The sequence below is a fragment of the Eurosta solidaginis genome, chromosome 3 (genome assembly GCF_040869045.1).
Source record: "Eurosta solidaginis isolate ZX-2024a chromosome 3, ASM4086904v1, whole genome shotgun sequence".
Taxonomy (NCBI): Eukaryota; Metazoa; Arthropoda; class Insecta; order Diptera; family Tephritidae; genus Eurosta; species Eurosta solidaginis.
The window spans coordinates 67,404,063-67,420,626 of NC_090321.1; the positions used below are offsets into that span (position 1 = coordinate 67,404,063).

Below are 16,564 nucleotides of genomic sequence, written 5' to 3' on the forward strand. Positions count from 1 at the left end.
AGAAAAGCACTACGACCAAAATTGCCCAAAGCTCGCTAATAGCCCGAATCACCATCTTTACAACCAAAACTTTATTTATGGATTTGGATTCCAAATAAGAGCGAAAAAGGGACCCGTACATAAAAACAGCAATTAGAAATAATATATATGATTTTGAACACTGCATTACCTACACAAATGAACTTGACGAATAACGAGTCAAATCAAATGAATCTCAGTTCAACGATAGGGTTAAAAAACCTTTGTTATCGACGCAAATTTGACAATTTTTTGTTTGTATACAGTGAAGAAGTAAACAATCTGATGATCAATTGAAATAAATGAAAATACAATAAATTAAGTGAAACATACACAGTAAATACGGTAAAACTCAATATTTGTTTTAGTTGTTTTTGCGCCACTTGACCCGGTTTAGGATATTTTTCACGCTCTTAAGAGCCCTTGTCTGTTGCTATGATTACCAAAGGATTACATACCTAAATATATAAGGATGATGTGTAACGCCAATAAAGTATTCATTGATGCAAGTACCAATAGGGAATATAAGTACCCAAGTCTGGTTAAACCAAGGCTAGTAGTCGCGTAGTTAGATATTTATTGATCGAAGGAGATTTCGAAAATAGAGCAGGAATGTAATTGTTCATTGTCTTCCAAAAAGAAATAGAGGAAGGGGGAATGGGTAATCTATGACAACAGCAGTGTTACCGTCTTGTATCTTTTTCCGGCAGACCCAGCAATACCAATATCTAGGCCTGGGGTTGGGCTTAACACATTCCCAGAGTAACTAACTAATGAGATGCTCAGACGGTGAATTTTAAACGCCTCTTACAGTGTGCTTACATTGGGAAAGAATATTCTGAGTCCCTTTGAACAAATTTTAGTGTCCTCAGTACAGTGAAAGCTATCCAGGGTTTGCAGGCATTATTGAAAGTCCCTATTTATTTATCCGTAATAGGCGACGAAAATTTATACATCCAAAGGTTCGTGGAGTAAAAAAGAATCGTTACTGAGGCAGTCGCGCTGGTACCAGAAGCTCCTGAGCGTGTCTTGTCTGATTCATAATGCCTATATCAGCGACATTCGCATAACCTTCCTGCAAGTCCATACATGGAATTTTTGCCGTGAGCAATAAAGGTTGGAAGTCCTATAAAGGTCAAAGAGGCCAAGTCAAATCTCACATACGATAACCTAGCTGGAATATGAAGGGGCTGATAGCCGAGTTCTTGTTGTTGTAGCGATAAGGTTTCACCCTGAAGGCTTTGGGGAGTGTTATCGATGTGATGGTCCTTAGCCGAGTATTGTACTTGTATCCGGACTAACATCTAGCAGATTTTAAGGATAATCTAACACAACTAAAATAAGCAAACAGATTCCTGAAACAAACATTTTTAAAATAATTATTAAAAATAATTTTAAAAAACTTCTCTTTACTTCTTTCATTTTTAGGATCAAGCTTAAATAAATTACTCTGATTAAAACAACAAATACTTAGAAACGATAATAAAAGCGTAATGGCCGATTCCAACAAATTATATACAAGAATTCATTATTTAAAAGGTAATTAAAATTTTCCAATAATTTCTCGATTTATTAATAAAAAATAGAATTTTAAATACGATAACTATAAAGTTTAATTTCATCCATTTTAGGTACTATTTTGGAACTAAAAAATGAAATAGACGAGTTAAAATGCATTGTTTTAGAGAAAGAAACCGCTGCGGATAATTTAAGAACTGAAATGAAAGCAATGAAAGGTATAGTATAAATAAAATATATATGTGCAAATTATTTATTATTATTTTTAGAAAAATGCGGAGTGCCACCCCGTCCTCCTAAGTCCAATTTTTTTTAATCGCTATAACTTAGAGGCTCTTACACTTAGACCTATAATATTTGGTAGCTAGGTTACTTCCATCGGGGTATGATCAACTCAGGAAAAGTGAGCACTGTCAAACCGCTGTTGCTGTTGTTGTTTTTGTAGCGATAAGAACACTCTCCGAAGGTTTTTCGGAGTGTTGCCGATGTTGATGACCTTTGCCGGATGCAAGTCCGATGCGTTCCGGTAACAAAAGCACCATTAACGTACCAGCCAAACCATTTCGGGAAAGATTTAGTATGACCACATAAAACCTTCTAGGCTATATCGCCCTCCCATCCCCTATATCCATGAAGAACTTGGGATCGCCAGAGCCTCAGCTGTTAAAGAAACAGGATTCGCAACGTGTAGGTGAGCTTAACAATTGGGTTGGAGAAGCTATAAATTCCGCTGAAAACCCTTTGAAATGCTTGCGCTCCACAACCCCTTCAATCAATTTGGTATTTTCGTCGCCTCTTACCGGCAGGCATAACTACCATGGGTATATACTAAGCCCCCTAACCCGCTGGGGGACTGTCAAACCCCTCCCTAGAGGTTATTCCAAATCGAGGGATTTTTTAATGCAAAATTTGCTAAAAGAGTAAAAGAAATTTCCGCGCAAGACGACTTTTTTGAATTAGATTAATAACATACATATTTTCTCAAGAAAACCTTTTAGCTGAAAATGCTTTACATTTATGTATGCGGAGACAAAATGGTATCGAAACAAGTTTTGAGCTAGTGTAGTTTTGAAAAAGTTCTTATATAAATCTTTCTTCAAACAAATTTTGTAAATTCTAGCTCACAACAGGGGTATAGTGGCATCCGTTCAACGGGCGATTAATATACATATATGTATACCCACAATATGCATCTACAAACTCTACGAACTTTCATTTTCAGACTCATTTGACACAAATATGGAATGCATTAAAAATATATTAACCAATCAAAGTGTGCATATCAAAAAAATTACAGAAAACTTATATCCAGGACCAAAATTTTCAGCATTATTTCCTATAAAGACACAAGATGAACTGGATAATATAGAAATGCTCATAAATGAGGAAAATCAAATCGAAATGGTTAATATTTTGGCTTTTAGTTGCTTAAAGATTTGGCTTATTTTATGAAATCTTATTTCTATTTAAAAAAAAGGTTGAAACCGTTTATCATATAATAAGAAATGGTGGGTTTAAATTGAATATGCGCTCGCTTTTAGCAGAAAATGTGATAATGGCCCACAATATTGATGGCAAACAAGGCAAAATACCACTACTCAGTTACACCAAACTTATGAACGTTCTAATACGTGAGTACAATTGTCGGTTTTATTTATTACTTTATTAGTTTTTCCAATTTTTTTTACAAAACTCAAATCTTGTTATGGCAGCAATAGTTCGATAGCCATTCGATAAATAATAGAAATTTTTTCGATAGTATATCGATAGCTTTTCGATACCAAATCAATAACATGCCGATAACGACAGTCGATAACTTTTTGAAAACATATCGATTACATTTCCATAACAAATCGAGATCTTTTCGATAACAAATCGATAAATTTTTCGTAAACTATCGGTAACTGTTCGATAATAAATCGATACTCCGACAGCAAATTTGCGACTTTTCGATAACAAGTAGATAACTCGGCCATATCTGGTCGGAAACATACCAATAGATCGTCGATAAGAAATTGATAACGCGTCGACAACAAACCGAAAACTCATCGATAACAAACCATTAACTTTTCGATAAATGAATTGATAGCATGCCCTCCGGCTTCAGTTCTGACATCTAATCTTTCCTATCCTCGCCCTTTTCTTTTTTCCTTTCTTTGTCTTGCTGTCTGCTTTCGCTCATATGAACTCTATCACGTACATTGTTTCCACCTTACCCTGCAGTGTTGAACTTGCCGGTCAATGAAGACATCACATAGACTGAATGTGTTAACGCTACAGTGTAGTGACTATACTTACGCTTACATTATGTACTACTCATCATCATTAATTGGCGCTCTACCGCCTAAGCGATTTTGGCCGTTTCCGTACAAGGCACGCCAGATATGTCTGTTGCGCTATAACTGACGGAAATTGTAAGCACCAAGAGAGGTCAAGGCTTCCTCCACCTGCCTCTAAAAACTCAATCCAGGTTTCCCCTTCCTTTGCTTCCAAACTGCGGTGTCAACTGAAATACTCTCTTGGCCGAAGCATAACGGTGAGGACCATAAATCTTCCAGAGAAATGTTCTCCCTAAAACTCCAACAGCCATCCCATCTTCTCTCTACACCATCCATAATTCCGAGCCATACATCAGGACAGGAATAATGAGCGACTTTTAGAGCGTTTTTTTTTTTGTTCGTCGAGAGAGGGCTCAACTTTTCAGTAGCCTATTCAGTCCAAAGTAGCCCTGTTGTTGGTTGTTTTAGCGATAAGGACACTCCACGAAGGCCTTGCGGAGTGTTGATCGGTGTTGATGGGCTTTTGCCGGATGCAGATCCGGTACGTTCCGGTAACAAATACCATTAAGGTACTTGCCCGATCATCTCGGGAACGATTTAGTATGACCACAAGAAGCCTTCTAGGCCTTAACGCCCTCCCATGCCCTAGATCTATGATGAACTTGTGTTGAGAAGCTGTTAAAGAAACAGGCCTCGCCACGGGTAGTTAAGGTTGACAGATGGGTTGGAGAAGCTATAAATTGCGCTGGCAACCCCTTGAATCAATTTAATATTTTAGTCGCCCCTTACGAGAGGCATATCTGCCGCGGGTATATTCTAAGCTCCCTAACTCGCAGGGGGTCCAAAGTAGTCCTCTTTCTGTAGTACTCCATACAGTATACCAATAACACAAACTATGCCTGCATTTACGTACTACATATAGCCCTACATGTACCATACCACTTAAAAGGACTAAATTTACGTTTACACCTTACACCTTAAATTGACATTCAGGATTCCTATATTTCGTGAGCAAAATTCCTTAAAGTTCGAAGCTGTCATTTTATTGAGTTGATATAGAATGAACCTGTCATTAGATCTAAATAAGTTCCATAGTGCCATCGATGGCGTCGAGATTTCTATGTAATTATATTGAAAATACCTTTGATTAAAACTCAATATCCATATTAATCTTACTATTTGCTAAATTGGTTTTATCTTTATTTCACAGAAGCTGCACAAAAAATTGGATTATGCGAAAAGCTGGGCCTAAAACAACTTCGTGTCGGTTTGAAATCGGTGAAAAATCAACATCATAAGGTCAATAGTATGAAGAGAAGAAAAATGGAGGAGAATGAATAAATCCATAGCTAAAGAACATTTATTAGGGCCGGTTTCTTAAGTAAAATTTAAGGTGTATCTGTCCGATTTGTGTTTATAAGGTGGATAAATTCTAAAACTCAAATGAGGAAAGGGTCTTTATTAGAGTAGAAGTACAAAGAGGCTTAATATTTTGTCGATCAATGAATCAGCTTATACTTTCTTTAAAGGTTATGGAAAATAATAATTATCCTTTGTTGTTTTCAAGGAATTGAATTCTCTGTGAGAATTTTGAAAAATAAAAAGATCTTGTGATCTGGTGTTATTTTTATGAATCCAAATTTTATTCTGAAAATTTTAATTTTTCTTTCTTTTCAAAAAAACACTACAAAATTCAAGCTTATTACTTTAAAACGAAAACAGTGTTTTTCCTCAAAGTAGTGCCAAGACCAAGAACCGAACAGTCATCCTTAACTACTCCCCCTTTAAAATTAAAGCGTCACCGATTTATATAATACTAAGTACATTTAAAATTCTTTGAATTTAAATATAATATAATTTAATAAGTCTCTTAATAACCAGGTGACTGTTGCCTTCCATACCCTCCTTGGTCTTAAAAGATTAAAAATAAAAGTTAAAATATAAACTTCAAACTCATATTTAAAATATTAATTGGTAAACATATAAACGATAAAATGAGTAATTATAAATAACAGTAATAACCAAAATTGATAACCCTATTTGTATCTGGTCTGTTTGATCGATAAATAAGTATTGAATTTAGGTTGAGGTTTATCTGAGATTGCTTTTATGAATCGTTTTTACTTCGATTAAAACTGTTGTACCGAGATCCCTTTCAACAATCTTCTCATTAAACAGGGCCGGTATTACGTGTTACGATCCGTGATCGACTCATTTTTTAGATCACAATAGCTCTGAAATGGTGGATCGGATTAATGGCATATTTGAACTAGTACAAATAGTACTCATTAGATCTATAACTTATTATAATTTTTAGGAAAAGTTTGACAGTTGCATAGTTATCGCTTGAGTGAAAATGGTTTTCAGTCACTGATCGTAACACGTAATACGGGCCCAGTTTATCAAATTTATTCCCAAGTCGCTTGTTTCTTTTAACAATGTCACCAGGTAAATACATTTTCATTTTCTTCGTGCCATTAACTCTTTTTAAACTAGTTTTTTGTGCCTTAACCAATCTTTCTCGAGCCTTACCCAATTATTCCTCAACACACTTATGAAGAATTCGAATTGGTTTATCATTTACTACAGAATGAATACTATTATTGTATTTGTTAGTAGCAAGCAGCACGATATCAACAGTATCAGTTAATATTTGTTGCTATCTAATACACCGAGATATCTCCATCAGTGTTGAATGGAATCTTTCAACCTGGCCATTCGATTCACTATGCAAGGTAGGCACAAAAAATTGGTCTATTGAAAAGTTGTCTCTCAATAAAGATTTAATTATATTTGATTTAAATGCTTTTCCATTGTCCGAAACAATTACCTTTATGTTTTTGAAATATTAGTAATATTTCAAGCAATGCATTTTTCACATCCAATGAAGATCGCGAAGCAATTGGTTTAGCAAGGCAAACTTTGAAAATTTATCTACACATGTTAGAAAATACTGCCTATTTGTTAAAAAAATATCAATATGAAGTATTTCACCTGGATAATTTGGAAATGATGTTTTGCCAATTTCTAGATTGGACGGCTTGCGCTGATATTTATTTTTTTTACAAATTTTGCAATTTGCTATAACCGTTTTGAAATCTTTTTTAATATCGAGAAAAAAATATTCACTGGAAATTTGTTTAAAATTCTCAACCATTGATCGATGAGCCCGATTATGTTCAGTGACAACACTTTCAAGTTGGTCATTTCTATTTGTCAAGTCTATCACAATTACTTCAGTATGGCGAAATTTAACTCCAGGAAATGAAGACACAATAGAACTGTGAATTTCTGCTAAGGTATTAAAGTCACAGTGTGTTGCATTTGTAACACTTGGGTTAATAATGTCGAAAATATGTTTTAGAAAAAACCTTGGTTGTTTTAGTTACAGAACTTCCTTTTGATAGTATCAGTTGATTTTTGAACTGGTTTACAGAGACTTGAACACTTCTAATGACATCACTTAAAGATTCTTCACTATATGCTGTATTTACAGAGGCACTAAGATTATGAATAAACTGCCGCGAAAGAGCATCAGCAACTCTATTTTCTTTTCCTGGCTTGTAATGAAAACTTGGCGAAAACTCCTCTACAAATGCTCGCCATCTCTTAATTTTTGTATTAGGATTTCTTTCTGAGATCGAAAATATGAGGGGCTGATGATCTGTAAAAATTATTATATTTTTTAATCCATATAAGTAATTTCGAAGAGTTTTTAGTGCCCATACAATTGCTAACATTTCACGCTCATTCGTTGCATAATTTTGTTCCGTCGATGAAAGTGTTCTTGAAATCATTGTTATGGCCGATTATTTTGAGAAAGAACAGCACCTAAAGCGCTCGATAACATAAAGCGTTGTCAACTCAAAAGGCTTGTTAAAATCTGGATAATACAAGAGCACGTCCTCCGATGCGACCGACAGTGTAATTAAATTCACTTGATTACAATGAAGACGTTGGAGTTTTATTTTACCGTTTTGGTAATATAACTAATCAGCTTCTATATTGATTCTTGCCCTAATTTCTTTAAGAAAGTCAAAGCAAATGATACCGTCAAAAGTGCTAAGACTTTTTAACAAATAAAAGGTCGAAGTGTGGTTAAGGACATTGAGAAAACATTTTTTATTTATTAATTTATACCCATTTATTGATTTTAAATTAAAAGGATTTTTCAGGAATTGAACACCCTTAAGACAAGATAGCTCCTTAATATAATTTTTAGATGTTCCCTTATCTATTAGTAAACAAAGCTCCTGACCATTTAAAGCTTTCTTTGTAATAAATGGCAGGAGCGACTTCAGTTTAAAAAATATATCTCCTCATTGAATTCCTCCTCTTCGTTATTGCAATTGTGTGCGTAAAGCTGTTCGTCAACATCGCAGTCGTTGCAACTTAATTCTTCATAGCTCAAATCAGAGGCTTCAGGCAGTTCACTCTCTGGGTTTTAGGTTGAGGTCGATTGAATGATCCAGATGGATCCAGATGTTGCTTAACAGCTTCAGTTTTAAACCCAGACGGTTGTTGATTAGGAAATATATTTGTGCTTGATTAAAACTAATATTGCGGCTTTGTTGTATACCAGAATTTTGAAAGTCCGATTTCTGTACATTGATGATCCTGGGTCGATTTCCATAGGAACTGATTTTCCACTCGAATGAAATTTTGGCATTTGAGGATTATTATTGAGAATTATTATATTGAGGAGCAGTCGGTCGAAGTCTAGTTGGTTTTACTAAACTACCCATAGCAAAAGTATGAGCAAAATCATAACGTTTATGATCTGTTTCCAGCTCCTGGGCAATAGCTAATGCTGTTGGAAGGTCTTTTGGTTGGAATGAAAAAAGAATATCGTATATAGGGTGCTTAAGCCCGGAAATAAACACTCGTAAGGCATTTTCTCTTGCACGTGCGTTAAGGGTATCTATAACCTCAACATTTATTTATTTATTTATTTATTTCAATTAGTCAATGGACTTCAATCCTTACAGACTATGATAAAAACTAAAATTAAGATATAGTTATTTGAAAAATAATACATGGTACTTAGAAAGCAGATTTTAAAATATTTAACAGTTTCGCTTTTGGAGCAGAAAAGTCTAGAGTTACAACAGTACTGATAGAGTTAAACTCACGGAGAGCACGAGCAATGGGAGCATTACTAGAATAGTGGGTTTTAAAATTGTCACAATAAAATGGATAAAAACTACGAAGACACCTCCGAGGAATATTAAATCGAATCCTATCCAATAAATATGGACAGTCAACGGAGCCATTAATATCATACGTAAATGACAAGCAGAGTGTTGATCTGCGATTTTCTAAAGACTTAAGGCATAAAAGCAGAAGTCGCGCAGAGTAGGCGGGTGTAGGATCAGAGAAGTTTAAAGGACGAAGGGCATATTTGAGAAAAATTGTTTGTATTCTTTCAATTCTGGTAATAGCAGTTTGTCTACTTGGTCTCCAAATAAATACGCCATATTCCAGATGATACCTAACAAAAGACGTGTAAAGTAGCTTAAACGTGTAGGGATCAGAGAATTTGGCCGCATTGCGCCTCAAAAATCCAAGCATAGAATATGATTTAGAGGTTATGAAATTTATGTGATTACTAAAAGAAAACTCATTGTCAAAGACAACACCAAGGTCCTTAATCTCATTAACACATTGAAGCTCACAATTAGAAATACTATAATTTGTAGTTAAAAGATTAATTGACTTCGAGTAGGTCATTTGAAAGCATTTCGACGGATTCAAAGAGATACGAGAGTTCAGGAACCATTGGTGCAACTTATTAATATCATTCTGCAACATTAAGGAATCATCTGGCGTCTTAATGGCAGAAAATAGCTTTAAGTCATCGGCGAATAGCAAACATTTCGCGAATGAAAAGCAACTACTTTCGTCATTAATAAATAAGATAAATAAAATTGAACCTAATATACTCCCTTGGGGAACCCCAGAAGTGGCTACAAACGGACTAGACGAATGTCCATCTATGGAAACAACACACTGTATGTTACTTAAATAAGACTATCCATAAAAGAAACGAAGAGTCGAAACCAAGGCAACCTAATTTTTTAATTAAAACACTATGATGCATTCTGTCAAAAGCTTTTGAAAAGTCAGTATAAATGCAATCAACCTGAAAACCTGCAGAAAAAGATTCAACACAATATTCACTAAAAACAGCAAGATTAGAAACTGTTGATCTACCAGCGACAAAGCCATGTTGGAAGGGAGATATTAAGGACTTAACCGCAAAACTCAACTTGGCATTAACAGCATGCTCAAAAATTTTGGAAATGATAGAAAGCTTTGAAATAGGTCTGTTATTACGCACATCATCTTTGTTACCACTTTTAAAGACGGGGGTAATAGAGGCGAGCTTCCACTCGTCAGTGAACGTACCGGACGATAGAGATTTATTAAAAATTAATTGAAGAAAACCCATCAACGTCTGTTTGAGACGAAGATTTAAGTTTTAGGATAGCATTACTAATATCATCAGAAGAGAGACAGAGGGCACCAAAGTTTAGAGCAGTGTTAAGATTCGCAGAGGAATCAAACGATAGATAACTATCGTCGGCAGCAAAGTTTGACTTAAAAAACTCCGCAAATAAGTTGGCTGTATCACATGGTGATCGCGCTGAGTGGCCATCAAAATGTTTTCGGATTCAATTTAATATTAGACTCGATTGTATGAATATAGTTGGTATACAGAAGCTTATCTAAATTATTAAATTTCTTCTAATATTGCATGTATTTAGTGAAGAACAAATGGTTCTCCGTATGTTTAAACTTACGCATATATTTATTTCTGAGATTCTTCAATTTTTGCAACTCTTTCGTATACCACGGTAGTTTGTAAGGCCTTATTCTTCTCATAGGAATTTTATGCAGGCAATGATTTAATAGAATAGATTTGAAGGTTAGGAAACTATTAGAAGTATCAAGTCCCTCAAGTACCACTTCCCAGTCTATTTCAGATAAAAAACCATTAAAACTTGGAAAATCAAACGAATTAAAGTTAAAAGTAAATCTGCTTTCAGAAGTATCCTGTGAATAACTATAAAAACTAAAATTAATAACCAAGGGTAGGTGATGCCTGTCCTTATGAGTGATTGGATTAGTACATTCACTGATTTCACAATTAATATTGTCACTATAAGTAATTATTTGCTTGTTGATTATGAGTGTCAAATGTTGTTCAACTCTCTCATAATATTCTAAAATTGAAGCGGAGCCGCGAATAACGTTGTAAATGACAAAATCGTTTTTTTACAGGAAAGAAAAAAACGTTTTTTGGAGGCTTTGTGATTGTTCTTTGTTCCTGTATTGTTGGCTTGTCCAAAACAATGACATTAATAACTTATATGAAAAAAATTGACGAATTTCATTTCGAATTACAAGTAAGCGGTCATTTTTTCAGTGTAAAAACGTTTCATATCCCAAGCGCGACAGCAGTTAAAACGTTTTTCCATTATGCACAGCATCTGTACTGATGGCTTTTAAAACGTTGTTCCACTGAGCAATACGGTTTGTAGGAACGGATTTAAAATTTTACTATCGCAAAAAAAATATGTATTGGTTTGTTTTTTAAATAAAGAGTATATTATAGAATGCTTACAGTTTATTTATTTCATACAAAAAGTTAATTCGGCATCAAAACAAAAATGTGTTCAAAACAGAAATGAAAATATTCCAAAAACTGTGAATAAAGCTTTGAGCCCATTTACACAATAACTTTCCAACCTATCTTTTTTCTTTACTTCTTTTTAAATATTAATTCCCGAGTGTTTTCACGGCCACTTTTACATAAAGAGGGCGAAAAACCATCGTGTAAGGGTCCTCTTTCAAGTAAGAGATTTATATACTATCTTTATTTACTGCAGATCGATTTATAGAACTCTGCGTACTTCTCAGGCCAATAGTCCTTCATTTGACCAACACTAAATTTTTATATAAACAATAAATTAAATAAAAATTACAGCAAGTGCATTTGAAACGTTTTTCCACTTGTTCTGGAGCGTTTTTTTGAGGGATACTTTTGTTTTTTCCTGGTTGTATATGTATTTCCACTATTTCTTAACTTTTTGTTTTTAATATCTTTCCAATTTTCAACATTACATTTCCTTTTTGTACCTCTGTTACACTTATCAATTACCTGCGACAACTGCGATCGTATCATTTTGCGTGTAACTTACAACTTTCTTCCACGGACTGGCTTCTTCTAATTGCTTTTTAATTGCCCTTTAGTACGTAATTTTAACTTATTTGATGCTTTACAGATGCAAGAGAGTAACAGTAATGGAAATCTGCAAAAAAACACGTTTTGCAAAAATTGGCTTTTAGTGGATATTAGTGGATATTAAAAATAAATTGGTTATAGATTCAGATAGAAAATCAAAAGAAAATATAATTAATAAATTTAATTTTTCATATAACATATCTAAGTGGTACAATAAACAAGTATCACAACATTGTTGAGTGCTGGGCAAATATTAGCTTCGTGTTGTTAACTGCCGCCGATTAGACAATGAGCTAGGATCTATGAACCCTTTATAATACACTGATCTAAAATTGGCTGCAGCCCCACGTTGGGCCCCAAATAATAATTATCCTTTGTTGTTTCAAATGAATTGAATTCTCTATGAGAATTTTGAAAAATAAAAAGATCTTCTGAAAATTTAAATTTTTCTTTCTTTTCAAAAAACACTACAAAATTCAAGCTTATTATTTTAAAACGGAAACAGTGTTTTTTCTCAAAGCAGTGCTAAGGCCAAGAACCGAACAGTCATCCTTAACTTGGATCAGTCCTATATTTCTACATATTAGCTCTGATTTTTGGATATTTGTATTTACTACTATCATTACGATTTAATGAAAATCTTTACACCATCAATAATGTAAAGATAAACTAGTTTGCTAAGTTATAGTATTTTAAAAAGTTTGACATTTCAGTTGTAAAACAGTGCTATTAAAGCAAAACTATTCTGGTCCCAAACTCCGCACATATTTAAGAACATTATAAGCTGATTCTTGATACTGAACTTTTTACAAAATTTGTAGCTCTGATTACAAATATCTATTTTTAAGGATATTACTTTACATATAAGCGTATACTCGTACAAACCTACCTCCATAAATATTTTGTGTCAAAACCTATAATTAGTTTATATACTTATCCATTTATATATTTGAATATGTATATATTTCGTCTTATTAACACATCCACTCACTCATTTATAAATTACTAGTCAATTAGTATAAAGCTCCAGAGGCTGTTTTTTACAACAACAAAATAGCTATGTATTGTTATTGCATATTGCAACAAGTTTTTGTATGTCGCATTTATTACAATTAGCAAAACTTACTAAGAATATTAGATATCAATTTTAATAAGGTACTCTTTGATAAGATTGAAGTTACACTACAGAATATACAGTTTTAAAACTGCTGTTCATTTTCATTACCTAAACTACATATTTAAATTTGTATAACATACCTACACATTTACATACATACATATGTACCCATATACATATATACTATACATATACTATTTATATTAAAACTTTTTTATAACAGCAAGTTTGCAACCGAATAACCATAACATTTTCCCGAAGAAGGCCATCATTCAAATAGTTTTTGCTGCAAAAGTTCTAACTGTGGTGTCGACGGATTTAGACACGATTTTCCGATTTTGGTTTGGAGAAAGGCGGTTTGTTGTCTAACGCTTACCCTGTCGGAAATATCAACATTTAAGGGTATGCCATCTCCGTTTCACTTGCTATGGGCCATTGGCTTAAACTTAAAAGGTGGATCAGGGGATTTTGCCTATTATAAAAAAATAAGTATTTCATTCCTACACTTTGATCCGCCTTCAATCCTCCTGTTGTTGTTGTTGTTGTTGTAGCGATAAGGACACTCCCTGGAGGCCTTGGGGAGTGTTATCGATATTGTGGTCCTCTGACGGATGCAGATCGGGTACATTCCGGAAACAAGCACCATTAAGGTACTAGCCCGATCATCTCGGGAACGATTTGGTATGACCACATGAAACCTTCTAGGCCAAGCCCTAGATCCATGAGGAACTTGTGATCGCTCGGCTCTTAAAGAAACATGACTCGCCACGGGTACATTTGGGTTGGAGAAGCTATATATTGCGCTGGCAACCCCTTGAAAGGGATGCGCTTGTATCAATTTGGTATTTTAGTCGCCTCTTATGACAGGCATGCCTGCAGCGGGTATATTCTAAGCCCCCTGACCCGCTGGGAGCACAATCCTTCTGTTGGCTTTTATAACTTTTTCACACAAACGAGTTTATACTAAAATGACAACCATAAAGAGACTTATATCCCCAATTGCACTACTAGGCATGGTTTGCCCAAACGAAAACTCCGCCACGGGACATCTTAATAAGGAGGATTAAATAAGTTGATTTCCAAAAATTTCCCAAAGGTTGGAAAATAACTCAACTTGAGAGTACTAGTACAACTATACGTCACAATTGTACTTCACTTCTCAACTGATAGCTTGATTAAATCAAACTGCTTACTGATTCCTCAGCTTGCGCTGTTTTTATACTCTCTGTTGCCTCGTCTGCATATTTCTCAAAAGGTCTAGACGTTTCACCTTCTAGAATATCCTGCTTGGTACACGTATATATGTAGTTTATGCGTTTCTATGTGTGAGCAACTACGTCGGCTGATAACCACATGTGTGTGTGTGAGGGATCTCTTCGTTGCCTTGTACCTAAGTGTTGCTAGCTTTAATGTTTACATGTATATACGAGTGGCTGCTTCATGTTTTTATTCTTGCGTGATTATTTACTAACAGCCTAGTGATGTCAACATTCGCCACAATATAATTTGTACTGCGAAATCATCTCAGACCTTCCTTTAGAAAAATACTATGATTAGTCAGTTGCAAAAAAAAATATATCTGAATTTGTTATACTATTTTATTCATATATCTATAATACTATGTAGTTCGTTGAGAGAAAAATTCCATTTGGTACAAAGTAAATTATTATTAAGGGGTAAAAGTGAGTACTGTTACTAAGTTATTGCACGTGGATTAAAATTACCCAAGTGTACGATTTTTCCATCCAATAATAATATCTATTTCCTAGGAAAGGGAATACCATGACGCAATAAACCAGACTGGTGAGGTCAATATTACAAAATGGAGTCGCATTTGACAATACTCGCCCTCATAAATTTATGGAAATATACTGCTGACGTTAATGAGATGATTGACGATCTGGATGGTGCGGATGAGTATCTGGAAGGATTGTTACACGAAAACTCTGAATTGACAACCACGGTTCAACATTTACCTATGTAAATGAACCGTTGAAGTAGGCTCATTGAGCAGAAAGAGGTGGTTGGTGTAAAAATATAAAGCTGCAGAGGTTTCACAACAACCGTGCTTTAACAAAACAGAGCTTATAGACTTACCTGATGGCAAAAAAAGAAAATTTATTTCTAACAGCTCTGCTACCCCTGGAAACATTTGGACACACATGAAATACCACCAGCCGTATAATCACACCCGACAGACATTGTTCTGAATTTCTCTATCTATCCACCTGCCTCTCCTCTGTTGTTGCTGCTGTTGTAGCGATAAGGACACTCCCCCGAATACCTTTGGTAGTGTTATCGATGTTGATGGTCATTTGCCGGATGCAGATGCAGTATGTTCGGGTAACAAGCACCATTAAGGTACCAGCCCGACCATCTCGGGAACGATTAAGTATGACCACATGAAACTTTCAAAGCCAGGTAACAGGATTCGCGACGGCTATGTGAGGTTGATAATTGGGTCGGAGAAGCTCTATTTTGCGCTAGCAACACCTTGAAAGGGTTGCGCTATACAAACCCTTGAATCAATTTGGTATTATAGTCGCTTCGCCGTACAGTCATACGGGTGTATTCTAGGCCCCTTAATGCGCTGGGGCGCCTCTCCTCTGTCTAACCCTCTTCCTCTCTTATTTCCGCTCTCCTATGCATTTTCTAGTTCACCCTATCCAACTCATTCAATTTCCCTATCCCTATCATTCTTTCGTAACTCTTTCCACTTTTCCTCTTACTCATACCGCTCTTGCCCCTGTCCAAATCTATCTCTCACCATTACCCTTAATCTTATCCTTATTCTTAACCTTCATTTTAACATCTTTTACTACTTTGTCTCAAACAATTTCTGTAATTATTACTTTTCACTCTTCACTACTCTCACTCTCCATCTTTCTCTTGTTCTTTTTCACTTTCCGACTTCCCTCCAACTTCCACTACTTTTTCTTCCCATTTCCTCTGTTTTCTCTTTTCTTTCATGCTACCGTTTCCAATATGGAGGTATATAGAGTTTCACTCTTTTCCGCACATTACATTGCAAAGGTAGTAAAATAGTAGCAGACATTTTCGACATTTCCTACTATTTCAAAATTCATGACCGCATTATAAAGCGCCAAATACACGACACGAACATTTCCGCGAACATTCCGCAATCTTGTTCGCAGCTTTGGCCATACACCATACGAACTTTTGGCCGAACATTAGTTCTCTTGCAGACAGCGATGAATACGGACAACAACTGTGCTGTGGCAATTAAGCGTAAAAAAAAGAGAGAATATCGCAAAACAATGATGGCAAAGATTTATACATTTCAATAAATTCACTCAGAAATTTTGTATTGTCCATTTTGCTTTTCCGCGCACGTCTGTTCCGTTCAGAAATTACTACGATTAT

The 16,564-nt window shown here is 35.0% G+C and overlaps 1 protein-coding gene across 1 annotated transcript; it reads left to right on the forward strand.

Moving 5' to 3' along the window:
- Positions 1 to 240: 240 nt before the first annotated feature.
- LOC137243883 (uncharacterized) lies at positions 241 to 15,126 on the forward strand. Its single transcript, XM_067772136.1, has 6 exons — positions 241 to 363; positions 1,447 to 1,557; positions 1,650 to 1,754; positions 2,759 to 2,940; positions 3,014 to 3,167; positions 5,026 to 15,126. Exons 2-6 carry the CDS (start codon positions 1,512 to 1,514, stop codon positions 5,154 to 5,156), a joined length of 618 nt encoding a protein of 205 aa, XP_067628237.1. The 5' UTR covers positions 241 to 363; positions 1,447 to 1,511; the 3' UTR covers positions 5,157 to 15,126.
- Positions 15,127 to 16,564: the final 1,438 nt, after the last annotated feature.

Excerpts from the sequence above, each read along its gene's own strand:
- LOC137243883 (XM_067772136.1), top strand. The coding sequence starts at position 1,512 with ATGGCCGATTCCAACAAATTATATACAAGAATTCATTATTTAAAAG. Across the intron at positions 1,558-1,649 it reads AAGAATTCATTATTTAAAAG|GTACTATTTTGGAACTAAAA; the intron begins GTAATTAAAATT and ends CATCCATTTTAG. Across the intron at positions 1,755-2,758 it reads TGAAATGAAAGCAATGAAAG|ACTCATTTGACACAAATATG; the intron begins GTATAGTATAAA and ends TTTCATTTTCAG.